This window comes from Nematolebias whitei, unplaced genomic scaffold (assembly GCF_014905685.2).
Source record: "Nematolebias whitei isolate Nwh7 unplaced genomic scaffold, NemWhi1 Nwh_scaf_497, whole genome shotgun sequence".
In the NCBI taxonomy this organism is placed as follows: domain Eukaryota; kingdom Metazoa; phylum Chordata; class Actinopteri; order Cyprinodontiformes; family Rivulidae; genus Nematolebias; species Nematolebias whitei.
The window spans coordinates 1-15515 of NW_023619042.1; the positions used below are offsets into that span (position 1 = coordinate 1).

The 15515-nt window shown below is 42.6% G+C and overlaps 1 protein-coding gene across 1 annotated transcript; it reads left to right on the top strand.

Annotated features, from left to right (window-relative positions):
• Positions 1–5616: 5616 nt before the first annotated feature.
• On the top strand, positions 5617–6969 carry LOC119429334 (transcription factor SOX-11-like). Its single transcript, XM_037696982.1, has one exon. The coding sequence runs from the start codon at positions 5876–5878 to the stop codon at positions 6959–6961; it is 1086 nt and encodes a 361-aa protein (XP_037552910.1). The 5' UTR covers positions 5617–5875; the 3' UTR covers positions 6962–6969.
• Positions 6970–15515: the final 8546 nt, after the last annotated feature.

Below are 15515 nucleotides of genomic sequence, written 5' to 3' on the forward strand. Positions count from 1 at the left end.
AAACTGCCTTTGAGGCACCAAACACCTAAGTGGTGAAACAACAACTTCCAAACTGCTGTAAAAACCTCCTTATTGTCAAAGTTCTTCTTATCTTGAGAGGGAAAGGGAAGGCCACTGTGATCTTTTGAGGAATGAGGCCATAGCTATTGGTAGCCAGTGAGACAAACGATTGGCCAGCTGACATAGCTTGTTTCGGTATTATGTCCCAAGTTAAGATAACAAAACGGGTATTCAGTAACATGCAAACTATAAATCTTGAGAGTCATAAACTGATATACGATTTCACCTCCAACAAAGCGCTGGACGGAGATGATTTTGGGCATGTTTAGAATAAGACAAGGGTGGATTTGTCTTAAATTACTTGCTGCTGGAACTTGTTATATAAATCCAACGCATAGCACCAGATTAGCCATAAAGTGACGATACCACAAGGGCCCGAGTACTCCAGTTTACAGAACGGCAGTAAACATAGTAACCTGAGTATGGAGGATACTTAAGGATGTGTCCGTCAAGTGAAAAGCTAATTTGCGTTTTCATGTGCTACCAAAACAACCCCCGTTTCCTCACCAAATGCTTCAAGCCCCCCACCTCTCCTTTGCCCATTGTGAAGCCATCAGATAGTGGCTTCCAGAAGTCCACACCTGTCTCAGGGCTATGCAGAGGAGATGGATGCATGCATTTGGAGCATCAGATAGCCACTAGCAAGGGGTTAGTATTGATCTAACGCTTCACTGGCCCATTGTGTGAGGAGCAGCTGCTTTGGGGGGCTTTTAGATAAGCTATGCAAAGGGAGTTGTTTCTCCTAAAACCCCTTTTTTCAGTGTGTATAAATGAAAAACCATCACTTAGTTCAACACTCCATTGCTCTAGAATAAAATGTCCCTTCCCTTGACATTAAAATCAGCACATAAGCATTAAAACATCTGCCTTTGAGGTATTAGAAAGAGCATTGTAGATTACATGATGATGTGCAACTCTGGATTCTCTGTTAGTCTCTAGAGTGAAAATGAAATCCTTTCAGTGTTTCACAACTGTCCATTCCGTTCCGCTCACAGAAACTGTCATCAAATGAGGCAGTTAGAGTGAGATGGAGCAAACGGCATGGCGGGGGGATAATGCTGGTCTGTTTCTGTGTGCCACAGCAATGAGACTGTCCTGTCAATGACTCACTGGCTGCATGGACGACATCAGCACCTCATTCTCAGGCAATAATGAGCCATGCTAATGAGCAGGACAGCCACCCCAATCCTCATCAGTCTTATGATTCATGTCAACGTGAAATGATCAAATGAAGAGAATAACAGGGTGAAGCCAGCTGGACGGGGGGACTTTAATAGATAAAAGTGTTTAATATCACTGTCACTTATCAATATGTGTTATAAAATATATTGTAGAGCAGGATGCCTTTTAGACAAAGAGTAAAATTAGAGGAATGAATGTTCAAGGACTCCTAGCATGACTCACCTCAATACTCCATGAACTCTCAGCTACCACGCCAAAGTTTAGCTCAATATTTGTAAAATTGACCAAGTTAAAGCCGTTTATATGTTTGTTAAGTTTGATTAGCTGTGGCAGATATCTTTCCTTTGAGCGACTGCAGCAGTTAACGAGTTAAAGATATGCATCAAATGGTTATTGGCAGAGAGTTTTGTCAAATTGTGCCCTGTAGTACATGAGATATTTTGCTAACAGACAAACATGTTTGACACCAATAATTAATACCAAAGTTTTTGGATGTTGCACAATGCTTAGATGGCCAATGTGTTTGTGATTATGCTCAGCTACTGCCACTAACATCTGTAACTTAATACGACTGAGTTATTTGTGTATTTGCCACGCGCAATTCACTGTAGCAGCCATCTTTAATTGAGGTTACTTCAAATGTTAATAAGTTTGCAGACATGTTCCTGTTTTTAGTTTTCTACATTCGCCTTAGAATCTAGCTGTTTTCGTTACCTTTTTTTTTAATCCATCCTATTTGTTAAAAAAAAAAAAAAAACGAGTATGACTTTTTATAACTGTCTATTGTTGTCGTTGTTGTCCATTGTTGTCATCATTCTTTGTTGAAATCAGGTCTCTCTTGTAAATGAGTCCTCAAGGCTCAATGGGATTTACCTGTCTAAATAAAAGTTGAATGAAAAAAAGTTGTCTATCTACACCCAATAATCAATATCGGAAAGCTTCATAATAACTTATTCAATTCATGAGATGTTTTGCTAATACACAAACAGAGTTGATTGTAATAATTATTGGCAAAGTTTTAGATTTTCTTTTGTTTTCAAAGTAAAGGATGGCTCAACATTTGTAGAACTGGGTTATTTTATTTTATTGATGTCTAGATAACCCCAAAGAGCTCTACAGTGATTGGTCTGAATGACTACCGGCCAGTGGCCTTCATCCCAACAGTCGCTAAATGTTTCGAAAAACTGGTCATGACTCACATCAAAACAACCATCAACATCAACGAGGACCCTCATCAGTATGCATACCGTGAGAACCGATCAACAGAAGATGCCATCTCCTCTGTGGTCCACTCTGCGCTCAACCACCTGGAGCAGAAGGACTCCTATGTCTGTATGCTGTGACTTCACGTCTGCCTTCAACACCATGATCCCCAAACCGTGATGGACAAACTATCCACACTAGGACTAAGCCCCTCCATTTTCAACTGGGTACTAGACTTCTTAACAAACAGACCACAGTCAGTGAGGATCCACAACTTCTCCTCCTCCACCATAACCCTGAGCACTGGCTCCCCTCAGGGATGTGTGTTGAGCCCTCTCCTGTTTACTCTGCTCACATATGATTGTGCATCTACCCATCCAGGCTGTCATATTGTAAAGTTTGCAGATGATACAGCGGTGGTGGGATGCATCACAAAAAAAATGATGAGTCCAGCTACAGGCAAGAGGTGGAACACCTGGAGAGCTGGTGCAAGGAGAACAACCTTCACATCAATGTGAAGAAGACGAAGGAGATGGTTGTGGACTTCGGAAGGAACAAACACCTCCCGAACATAAGAGGATCTGCAGTGGAAGTGGTCTCCAGCTACAAGTACTTGGGGGTGCACCTGAATGAAAACCTCAGCTGGAGCAACAACACCACCAGCCTGATCAAGAAAGCTCATCAGAGACTCTACTTCCTCAGACGGCTGAGGCGAGCTGGTCTGGGAAGCTCAGTCCTCACCTCCTTCTACAGGTGTGCAGTGGAGAGCATCCTGTGCTCCAGCATCAACGTGTGGCATGGAGGCTGCACAGCTGCAGAAAGAAAAGCTTTGCAGAAAGTGGTGAAGGCTGCACAGAAGTCTGTTGGAGTCAGTCTCCTCACCATCACAGACATCTACACCTCCAGATGCAGGAAGAGGACCACCTGCATCATGAAGGACCCCACTCACCCAGCACACACACTTTTTGCCCCGCTCCCCTCAGGAAGGAGGTTGAGGAGCATTAAATGTAGAACCACTAGACTGAGGAACAGCTTCAACCCTGAGGCTGTTAGACTCATGAATCTCTAACTAGAATAATCACTGTGAGAAAAAAAATCACATCATGTTGCTGCTGATCAGTTTCATGTTGCTGTGTTCATGCGTGCTCATCTGCTTACACAGACTCGTGTTCGTGCTGCTGTTCGATGTATTGTTTCATGCTACTAGTGCTTATAATATTTTTAGTTAACATTTATCTTAGTTCATATATCCTGATGCATGCTCAATAATCCAGGTAGAAAAATCCAAAAAAGTTCAATCTGGTCCTCTGGACATTCAAAATAAATAAATAAATAAATAAACACAAAAATACACAAAACACAAAACCCCCCACAAAAATACAGCACCTCAGACTAAGGAAGTCTCTCGGATGAGAGACGAAACATTTATATATTTTTTTGCTTTTTTTTTGTTTTTTTTGAATGTCCAGAGGACCAGATTGAACTTTTTTGGATTCGTTCATATAGCTCTTATTACTGTTTTTCCTTTACATCTTGTACTTTTAATGGATGTAACTGGGACCCTGTGTACACAATTTCGTTCCACCACATGTACCGCATGTGGTGTGTTTGACAAATAAAGAACCTTGAATACTGTGTTGCACTTGAAGTAGCCTAAGTGTCGGGGACAATGCTCAGCTACTACCACCTCAGTTTATTGCGGTCAAACAGTGATAATAAAACGTGGTGTGAAACAGCTTCTTCGACTCGTGTCTGGTCTGAATCGATCCAACTGGACAGCAGGCGGATCAATCCATCGTGATAAAATAAATAAATACAATTCAGATGAGAAAACATGCATTTGCATGCACCCCCCCCCCCCCCCCCCAACACATCTGATTAGGCTGAATCAGGTGATCATGATAAAGCATTACAGCTCTGTGTCAGCCTGGGAGAGACACAAGGTTCTCTCTCTATTGGGGGGGACTGAACCCCCCCCCCCCCCTCCCCTTTTTTACAGCATTTCTATTCCTCACTCTGATTCTTTCGCCTTGTCTTCTGCGCCAAACCCCCAACCTCCCCCCAGAGCCTCTACGCCTCTGTCTAAGCTGGCTCCGTCTGTATCAGTTGAGACACTACACTTCTTAAACCCCAGCTGGGGGGAAATACGGTGGCTTGGTGGGGGGAGGGTTTCAAAAGGGTAAGTGATTGCCCTCTAGGGGAAGAAGCAGAGAGAGAGAGAGAGAGAAGCAGGACGCCTTATCGCCTCAGACTCCAATAGCACTGCTGGCTACCACCCTAGAGCCGGGGGGGGGGGGGGGGGGGGGGGGGGGGGGGGGGGGGGGTAGAGCTGGAGACGCCAGCTAGAAGCCACACTGCCTCTTGACACAGCAAACTCAGCAGGGTGCCTTCCATCCAGTGTTGGCGCAGTCAGGCAAATGCTCCCCTCTGAATGAGCGTTCCACATGAGCAGCCAGTCAAATTGCTTAAAATCACCCCCCCCCCCCCAAAAAAAAAAAATAAATAATTCAAATGTTTGCTATAATCGATGCATTTGATTTTTTTTTATAAATTGCACACTTGAATGAAATAATTGTTTTATTGGAGCTATGTTTTCCTCCAGTGGCAGCAGGCTGCAGGTGTAAACAAGAGCCAGAACGCACAGTGCTCTACTGACCTACTTCCCTCATTCAACTGGGAGACATGGGAACAAACACAACAAGCACCACACTAGATTAAAATATATATTTAGATATATTTGACAGCATTTTTCCCCACATATAAATGTGTGTAAAATGGGAGAGAGAGAGAAAAAAAAAGCAATTTAAAGCTTTGCTTTTTTTTTTTAGCTGTTAAAAATGTAAGATTTATTGGCGTCCTGGCGCCTCCGACAGTGTCCAAGCGCCACCTTCAGTATTCAACCTGAGGGTGGGAGGAAAAAAAAAAAAAAAGCTTTCATTATTTTTCCTCATCCGGATACATCTGGAAAACAATATGTGTCCATCTGAAAAATAAATGTACCTATTTCACGCGGAAGTAAAGCAATAAGGAAAGAGGAACGTTTTGGTTTGTGCGCCTCTCACGAGCGCCTCGCGCTTCCTGTTTAATATGCTCGTCTCGCCCGGCGTGTTGTCCCAGACGCTGTGTATCACAAATCCCCACCTCCACTCCAACCAGAGCACGGAGGGGGAGGAATAAAAAGGGTTAACCGGAGTCTTTGGATGGATTCAGCCGGGGCGGAGTGGAAGGGACGTGATTGGGCAGCGCGCCGTGACGCAGGGGACATGAAAAAGCTGATAACTAGTTAAGAAGGCAGTTTGTAACTCTGGAAAAAGAGTGCAGAGCTTGAAGAGACACGTTAAGAAGAAGGACGTGAAGAGAGAGAGAGGAAAAAAAAAAAAAAAAAGGGAGGAAAGCTGTTTGAAAGTGCAGCCAAAGGAAGTTTAGGACAATGGTGCAGCACACGGACACCAGCGAGACGGATGGGAGCATGTCCAAAGAGGCCACCGACTCGGAGGAGAGTGAGTTTATGGCGTGCAGCCCCGTGGCCATCAACCCGGACTGGTGCAAGACGGCCACGGGCCACATCAAGAGACCCATGAACGCGTTCATGGTCTGGTCCAAGATCGAGAGGAGAAAGATCATGGAGCAGTCGCCGGACATGCACAACGCGGAGATCTCCAAGCGCCTGGGGAAGCGCTGGAAGATGCTGAAGGACAGCGAGAAGATCCCGTTCATCAGAGAGGCCGAGCGGCTGCGGCTCAAACACATGGCCGACTACCCCGACTACAAGTACAGACCCAAGAAAAAACCAAAGCTCGACCCTTCCAAGTCGTCCGCGCCATCTCCGGAGAAGTGCGCCAAAATGAGCAAGCCCCCCAGCAAGAAGTGCTCCAAGATCAAGACGAAGAGCGGCTCCAAGGCGACGCACGGCTACGCGGAGGAGTGCGCGTTCCCCGGCTTCAAAGTTGCCAAGGCTGTGAAAAGTGAGCTCACGGACGAGGAGGACGACGACGACTACGAGGAGGAGTACCGGATGGGGGTTCCAGCCGGGGAGGAGGAGCGCCTGAGGCCGTACGGCGTAGCCAAAGTTCCCGCGAGTCCAACTCTGAGCTCCTCGGCGGAGTCCGAGGGGGCGAGCATGTACGAGGAGGTGCGGAGCAACAACAGACTCTTTTACAACCTCAAACACGTGTCCAAGCAGGGCGCGCTGCACGCGGCGTCCGTCTCACCAGCATCCTCCAGGTCGGTCTCCACCTCCTCCTCCTCCTCCAGCAGCTCCTCATCCGGGGAGGACGCGGACGATTTGCTGTTTGACTTTAGTTTGAATTTCGCTCAGAGCGCGCCAGGCTCGGAGCTGGGCAACAATTCAGGGAACCTGTCCCTGTCTCTTGTGGACAAGGACCTGGACTCTTTCAGTGAGGGCAGCCTGGGCTCCCACTTTGAATTCCCAGACTACTGCACGCCGGAGCTCAGCGAGATGATCGCCGGGGACTGGCTGGAGGCGAACTTTTCCGACTTGGTCTTCACATATTGACATAAAAATTAAAAAAAAAAAAATCCATCAGAATAAGACGAGTTTTCCTCCATGACAGAGAAGGGAGTTGTGAAATTAAACATGTTTGGCCCCTAAAGTCCTGTGGGTTTCCTGCCTGGTCCTGGATGAGGATGAGGATGAGGACCATGAGCTGAGGTGAGGTTTGAGGAATGATGCTTTTGAAGCTGGTAGAAAAAAAAAAAAGAAGTCTGCAGACTTTTTTTTTTTGTAATAAATGACAGCATGACAGGGTTTTATGGATCCCCCCACCCCCCCTCACCGGTCTGCATTTACTGTTATAACTCAGACCACAAAGGGAGAAATAAGAACTTCTATGCATCTTTTCCTCTTCAAAACAAAACAAAAAAAACCTGCAGGGAGCTGAACTCGGACTGTCTCAAAGAAAAAATAAAAATAAATCTGTGAACTGACATTTGTTCAGGATGCTACTTTACAACTGTTTATGTCTTCTTTTTTTTTTAAATGCCGCAAATTGTTTTTGTCTTTTATTTTATTTTTTATTTTTTTTATATATATAACTGGTTCAGTTTACCTCCTGGTTTTTGGGAAGAAAAAAAAAATAATAATAATAGCAGCTGAAAACCTCTGCAGATTTACAGGTGCAGAGGGAACATTTTTGATACATAACAGACCTCATCTTTTTAAAAGAAAAAGATATTTTCAGGCATATTTTTGTACAGTTTAACAAAAGGGAATGTTCTTACTGTGCTTTCAGTGAGTTTTCAGGCACTTCTTCCCTTTATCGTTTGTTTTCTAGCATGCAAGGGAGTCCTGGTTTTAAGGATTAAGTTAAATTAAGACTTGCATCAAAAATGCCTTGTGGTTTATAGGTTTTTTTGTACAGTTGTAGAGCAGATTTGTTGAGTATTTGTAGATGATACAATGGCATCATGGGGGGACACATACCTCAGAGCTGGAACTAGTTTCAAGATTGTATATGTATTGTAATATAGTAAAGTTAGGAGTTTATGTATATCATACTCGTGATATGTGGATGGGTCCCGATCGCAGGTGTGAAACTGGATTTTTTTGGTATTTTTTATGGCACATACTGTTCCCCCCCCCTTTTTTTTTTGTTCTCATTTTTTGTGCAATATATACTCTTAAGATACAGACCATCAACAATTGTAGCAAGTGATGGAAAAACAGACTCGTGCACTGTCAACATCATTTCATGTTATGATGCTGAAGCCTGTCCGGGCAGGAAAAGAAACAAATCAGCTGGAACTGATACAAAACAACGTACTATAGCCTCGTGGTGCGGTGCATTCGATTACAGATTGGTATTACTATTTGACACGTTAAATCACAATAAATGGGCATGCATGAAATCTTTAGTGGAAATAAAATAAAATTAAAAAGTTTGGCTAAAATAAAAGGGCATATGATACAGTGGCCTGGCTTTAGTTTGAACGAACAAGCAAGCAAAAAAAAAAAAAAAAAAGAACATTCCATAGTCCTGTTTCATGAAATGAAACTTTTATTTTGAAACTGAAGACTGCCTTCTTTTTTTAAGACATTTACCACAAACCTGTATTTTTTATTTCTTGCACTTAAAAAAAGAAAAAAAAGGAGAAAAAAAAGCAGATATTGTTTATTTTTATGTGGGTCTTACATATGAAGTTTGTTTGATTCAAAGGTTTTGGAATATAGCCTAATTATATGCCGAGACATTTTGTTGGGAAGTTCTAGGCAGTAGTGACTTCACATTCCAGGTGTGGATCTGTCTTTGACTTAACTTTTTAATAAATGAGTACCTACCACCGTCGACTGTCCTTTCAGTTTGTGAATATATGTACACAGATGTGTTATTATTTGCGTTTGGAAACAATGTGATGACAGAATGATGCCTATTTTGTATGTAGGCGGATACTCTTAATGAATGGGCTCCAACTACCCTGTGAATTCACATTTAATAAAAAAGAAAAAGGAAAACGTTTGAACTGCAGTGCTGAGGTGCTTTACTGTTCTCTGTTCCTTTTTTTTATTTTTTTTGGGGGTGGGGGGGGGTGCTTTCACAACAGAAGCTGCACGCTGCGTCTTTAAAAACTTGAATTGCCCGCTTTGCAGGCGGCCGGCGCTGTGATTGGTTGTCTGGCTGGTCCCCTTGGAAACAGGAGCTGCTGCACTCAGCATGTGGGAGCTCTTAGTCTGTCTGGCTTTCATTCAGAAAACGAGCGCCGTGCACAGAACCAGAGGAAAAGCCCGAAGATTGCATGGAAGAAAAACAACAACAACAACAAAAACGTGGCTAAATGCAACGAGTCAGATAAAAGCACATCTGTGGGAAGTCGTTTAACAAAAATGGGATTCATGCATTAAAGCTAATCTAAAGGGGATCGTGCAGCACTAATAAGTTGTACATGCAAATGAAAAAAATACGGCTCAAATATGTATATTTCTACATTTTCAAATAGTTTTTTTTTCCTTGAAATGTCCATTCTAATAACCAAAATGTATATTATTATTACAAGAAAACGCCTAAAAAGCTCTTTTCCACACGCCTTTTAACAGAAGTGGCAGAATAAAATGGTTAAAAAGAATATTATTTCAACCAAACGTGTAGTTTTTATCAGCTAAAATACAGCCATGTTGTCCTGTTGTGTCTTGTTTTTTTTTTTGTTTGTTTTGTTTTTTATCTGAGCAAGATAAATAAGGCCCAGCCATGATGTCATCCGAAATATTAATAGCACAACAAGCAGTAATTCACGGTGATTGCATCTTCACGGTGCTGGGAGCCTCTGGAGGGCCACAGAAGCAGGCCTCCACTTCCTCAGAGGCTTGTTTAGAGACCCACCGTCACCCCCGGTGCACATTAAGAACCGAGGCTGCAGCCACCGACATGTTTACGTTCAGTGCAGCCCCAGAATCCAATGATGAATACTCGCCATGCACGGCTGCCATGGTAGGATCCTCCCCATTAAGTCAGTTTGCAAATCTGTAATAAAACATTTATCTAGCTATTACTTTACCTGACCTATTGGTCAAAGTTGCTAATGGGTTCCAGGTCTATTCCCAGTTGAATCTCAACATTGATTTTGTGCTCCTCTGAAATATTGGCTCGGGGCTAATGCCACCGGTACACGTTGAAATGAAATTAGCGACCCATTGAAATTTCCTTCTATTTCCGCCTGAAATAAACAAATGCCGAGCAGAGCGGTGAGGTACTGTCTTTCAAGGTTGCCAGATTCATGCCCGCCAGTTGGGGGGCGGGTCGCTGTGGCTGAAAGTAATTTCCAATTCCTTGAACGTTTAAATCATTCATACAAGCTTTGGATGCTACATTCAAATGTTGGACGTGACATCTGTGCAAAGACCCCTGCTGCTGCACCGAGCTGAGACATAAACCCCTCCGTGACTGGGCCCCGTCCAAGCATGGAGGTTAAATCCAGTAATAATAAGGCCTGTTATGATTTCCTCTCATCTACTTTTTTTTTTCCCAATTTGAATCTCACCCAGAGAGCTCAGAAGCATTACATCACCGCTCAGCTTATGCCACTGCGCAGTAGGGCGCCGTGTTGTGTCATCGTTGATCCACATGTGTTCCTCCTCTCCCAGTGGGAGACGGTCTGATAGTGCTGTGGGAATACTCATATATACGGTAAAGTCACGCCTTCATAACAACAACACTGCTCGCATTCACTGAATCGGTTATGGTGTTTACTGATGAACGGGGAAAAATTCATGCAATCCACTTTGGACGCTCTGATTTGGATCAGGAAGGTGTTGACACCAGTTTTGGCGGAACAAACCCTTCTATGTTATCCAAACATGGCGTGCTGCTGCGTACCCCAAATAATTTACAGACCCTGCAAGGGTGTGTCAGAGCACTGGATAGAAGAGGCTTGCAACAAGATTTGAATAGATCCAAAAAAAATCAATAACCATAATTACAATTATTGTTGCCCAAAGATGAAGGTGGAGTAATAACAAAAACAAACTTTTTAAGTTAATTTGACATATATTGAGCTAAAATTTGTCGTGGTAGTAACTGAGACTGATCTCTAACATATATTTGGTGCTCTAAAAAAATCACACAAGGATTTTGTTTAATAATGTGCAATTTTCTATTTAGAGCCAATTCTGCCTGTCTGTTAGCAAAATATCTTATGAACCACTGCACATTTTTTTATGAAACTTTCAAGAAATAATCACTGGGTCTACCTTTTTAAATGATTAACTTTTTGAGCCAACCCAATTCAAGAGGACTGCTACAGCCAACCGACCTCATAAAACACAAAATAGGCTATAAAATGGTCAATTTTACAAATATTGTGCTCAGATTTGAAGCAGTTGTAGTTGAGAGTCATTTACAACACATACTCCAAGTGCTGTACATTCACTAGATCCTTGCTTAAAACCTTGACAATAAAAATTGGAGTTAACCCTGTTTGTCTGTTAGCAAAATATCTCATGAACCACCTGACATATTTTAATGAAACTTTCAGAAATGAATTAATGGTTATATATTTACAATTGTTTAACTTTTGGTGTCAATCCATAACAAGATGGCTGCCAGAGCTAATGGATTTCTGCCAACACAAAAGTGGCTATACGTCAGTCAGTCATACAGATATTGAGCTGAAATTTGGTGAGATAAGTCACTCACAACACATACCCCAAGCGCTAACAAACCATGTAAAATCACGTAAGATGCTGTGTGTGATTGCGCATGATGTTATTTTCAAAGGTGGATAATTTCTCAGAATAAGATGGTCTTAGTTTGAAACAAAGGCACGAAAGGTGGCGATACTAGGCCTTTAATGATTTTGTGACTCCAGATGAAAAAACCCCACAGGTTTTCATGTGCTTGAACCATAAAATCTCAAATACCTTACATGCACTCTATTCCTAACAGGGAGCAGTTTACTGATGGGGAGAACATGGACGGTCTGCCTGAGCAGCAGTCCAGGCCTCGTGTCCTATGTTCCAGTCTTGGCCCGGGGCGACTCCTGCTGCTGTTGATGGCTAGCCATTTGCTCTGTATGGGAGGGAGCATCAGGCCCATCTGCTGCGCTGATATTTACTATCCCTTCACATTTATGAGAGGTGGGGGTGGCAAAAGCCTCCATTCCCTTTTGGTGTTTTAAGCGCTGTGGCAAATATACACAGGGAGGGAACAAGAAACAGACAGAAATACTTGAATATCACCCTCTTCCAGGGGCAAGTAGAATGATGTGGGTTTTGCCTGTGTATGTTTATTTGTCTGTATGCCATGAACCGATGGACAGATTTTCACTGGATGCACATTTACAGCTGAATAAAACTGGAGTCAACCCAAGACAATATGAGCATTAACACACGTTGCAACATGTGCCTGTGGTGGCCATCTTGAATTAAAACCGTCATGGAAGGTGACGAGCAAAATGGGTTCCATTAACATCAAAGTTCATGTTCGATAATCCAGGTAAAATATCCAGCATAGCTCAGTCAGGTCATCTGGACATTTCAAACCCAACAGGACTCTCAGACAGAGGCTGGTCCACCCTAAGGACAAAACACCCATACACAAACTGAGTGGTGTGGTGTATGCAGTTCAGTGCGCAGAATGTCCAGATCTCTATATTGGAGAAACCAAACAGTTGCATGGCTCAACACAGGAGAGCCACCTCCTCAGGACAAGACAGCTGTTCACCTCCACCTCGCGGATAAGGGACACTCATTTGAGGACCAAAATGTGCACATTTTGGACCGAGAACACAGATGGTTTGAGAGGGGGGTGAAGGAAGCCATCTATGTAAAAAAAAAAAGAGAAGCCATCTCTAAACAGAGGAGGAGGCCTCAGATTTCAACTTTCAAAAACTTATAATGCAGCTTTAGGACTGATACCCAGCCAGTTTCACACCTATCAGATGGGACCAGAGAGGATTAACAAAAACCTTAACAAACCTTACTGTGAGGTGTGATAGGTCAATCTGCATCTGTATGTGTGTATCTTATCTCAGCTTTATAACCTGAACCCCACATGCTCTGCTCTTTGAATTGAGAAAGCTTCTCGGATGAGAAGCGAAACGTCTTCTGTTACAAATAAAGTCCGGTTGTTTTTGTATTGAACTTGTTTGAAGTCATCTGGACAGTTTCTTTTTTGTTTGTTTGTTGTTGTTGACACGTTTCGTCCTTCATTCAAAGGTCTTCAGATAAGATGCACCAAAGTCCATGCTCAATAATCCAGGTATAAAATCCAACAATGTTCAGTCAGGTCATCTGGACGGTTTCTTTCTTTTTTATTTTTGAAACGTTTCGTCCTTCATCCAAAGGACTTCTTCAGTCCGAGGAGCTACAACAAACTCAGTCCCACAAGCAGCACACTCACATAGTGGGCCAACCAGTTTGCTGGTGATAAAATGGTTTCTGGGGCCCGCCCTCTTCCCCGTGGACTCCTCTGAGGCAGCCATAGCCAAAGTGGTTCAAAACACCAAAGTTCATATTCAATAATCGTTGAAATTTGATCTTTTGTATGAAACACCTATATGCTCAAAACTAACTAAATAAATAAACATTATGAAATAAGAATATTTTTCATTTCATTTTTCATTGACTTCAGCTGTCAGTCAACGTCAGTGGGTTGGACCTTCACGCCCACTGGCTGATCCTTCACATCCATTAGTTTTCCTGAATACCTGCTTGTGGTGCAGCTATTCAAAGAATTAAAACGAGTCCGCCTGTGCGCGCTCCCGCGGCGCCGATCAATTTTTGGCAGTCCATCACTTTTTGTCACGACACCTGTATCTTCTGAGAACGTAATCCTCTCAATTTGATCTGCTAAAGTTACCTGAGCTGAATAAAGTTCATGCAACTCTGCCATCCTTCATGACTGCTGACCTAGCAAGTCGCTGCTAGCTGCTATGCTAGCTGTACCAGTGAGCAGGACAACTAATGGATTAAGGATCAGCCAGTGGGCGTGCAGGTCCAACCCACTGACATTGATTGACAGCTGAAGTCATTCGGCTGAAAAGAGTCATTATGAAATAAGCTATAATGAAAAACACAATTATGAAATAAAAGAATAAAAATGAAACATTTTCGTAGTAATGAGCTTAGATACTTATCTCATAGTGCTTTATTTATTTATTTAATTTTGAGCATTTTGGTGTTCCACAGTTTTCAATCACTTTGGCTAGGGCTGCTTCAGAGGAGTCCACGTGGGAGAGGGCGGGCCCCAGAAACCATCTTATCACCAGCAAACTGGTTGGCCCACTATGTGAGTGTGCTGCTTGTGGGACTGAGTTTGTTGTAGCTCCTCGGACTGAAGAAGTCCTTTGGATGAAGGATGAAACATTTCAACAAAAAACAAAACCATCCAGATGACCTGACTGAACTATGTTGGATTCCATTAAGGGATTTTATTAAGGCTTTTAATTTCTAAAAGTGTTTCACATGTAAAACAGAGTTAAACTTAGATTTAACCTCACTTGGATATAAAAGAAGCGAGGTGATGGATGACGAGCGAGAAGCTGAGGAAGTACCCTCCACGGCTCTTCCCCTGCCAAATCTCCCATTTACAACTTCATCACAGTTTTTCATTATTTCACAAAAGCTAACAGGAAGCTGAAAAGACTTTAGAGGAGCTGCTGCGCAACAAAAAGACACAGCAGGCTGTCGTGAGCAGCTTAAGTTGCCAGGGTTATTGTCTTGTCGACACAAAAACAAACAGTTCAGTCACTCCTCGCGGAATCGGTTCTGACACGTGGTAAGATCTCATCGGGAGAAGGTCACTTTTTTTTTGTCAGGAGCTGCTGGAGGTCGCACATCACTCATGCACATTATCTGGTGAGAGGCCAGAGACTCAGCTGCACACCTGCCTCTCCTTTCAAACCCAACTCTGTTTCATTTTAAATGGATTGGCTTTGGGGCGTTTACCTGATTGGAGCTCCAGCATGTGCTTGGCACCAAGAGGAAATAAATGGGCCATTTTATTAAATAAATAAAAGACATTACTTACATATATTTCCATTTATTCACATGAGCTAGTTTGCCTGATTATGGTCAGTAAATTTTTAACTTGAATCAATAGTTTAAATCTTCTGAACTGGAGTTTTCTGTAATGTTGTGAAAAAATGTATATCCTACTTGTTGTAGAAAAAAGTTTGAATGGCCCAAGTTTGGAAAATAAAAGTTTATTGTAATCCTGTTAATATTTATTATTCCAGGTTTCTTAAAACTATTCCGTACATTTTTCGTCATCTTTCTCGTTCTGCATTTTTTGTGCTACAGTTTTTTTTTCAACAAATCATATTTCAAAACATTCAGCTCTTTAAGGAGAAGGGTGCTATGACTTTTGGTATTGGTGCAACTTTGGCTTTTGGAAATTTTTTTTTGCCATTTTTTTCCTCATTAAAAAATAATTGAGCACATTTTACATCCTTCAAATCTTTAGATATGTTTACAACTTTTTACTGCTCCTTTCACATTTTGTTCTGGTTCAGTATTGTAAGAAAAGAAAATAAAATAAATTGTCCATCATTAAACAGGGGTGGAGGCCTCCGGGTTCAACTGTCCCCCTCTTACAATGCTGTGATTGCTAGTATCACTC

Excerpts from the sequence above, each read along its gene's own strand:
- LOC119429334 (XM_037696982.1), top strand. The coding sequence starts at position 5,876 with ATGGTGCAGCACACGGACACCAGCGAGACGGATGGGAGCATGTCCAAA.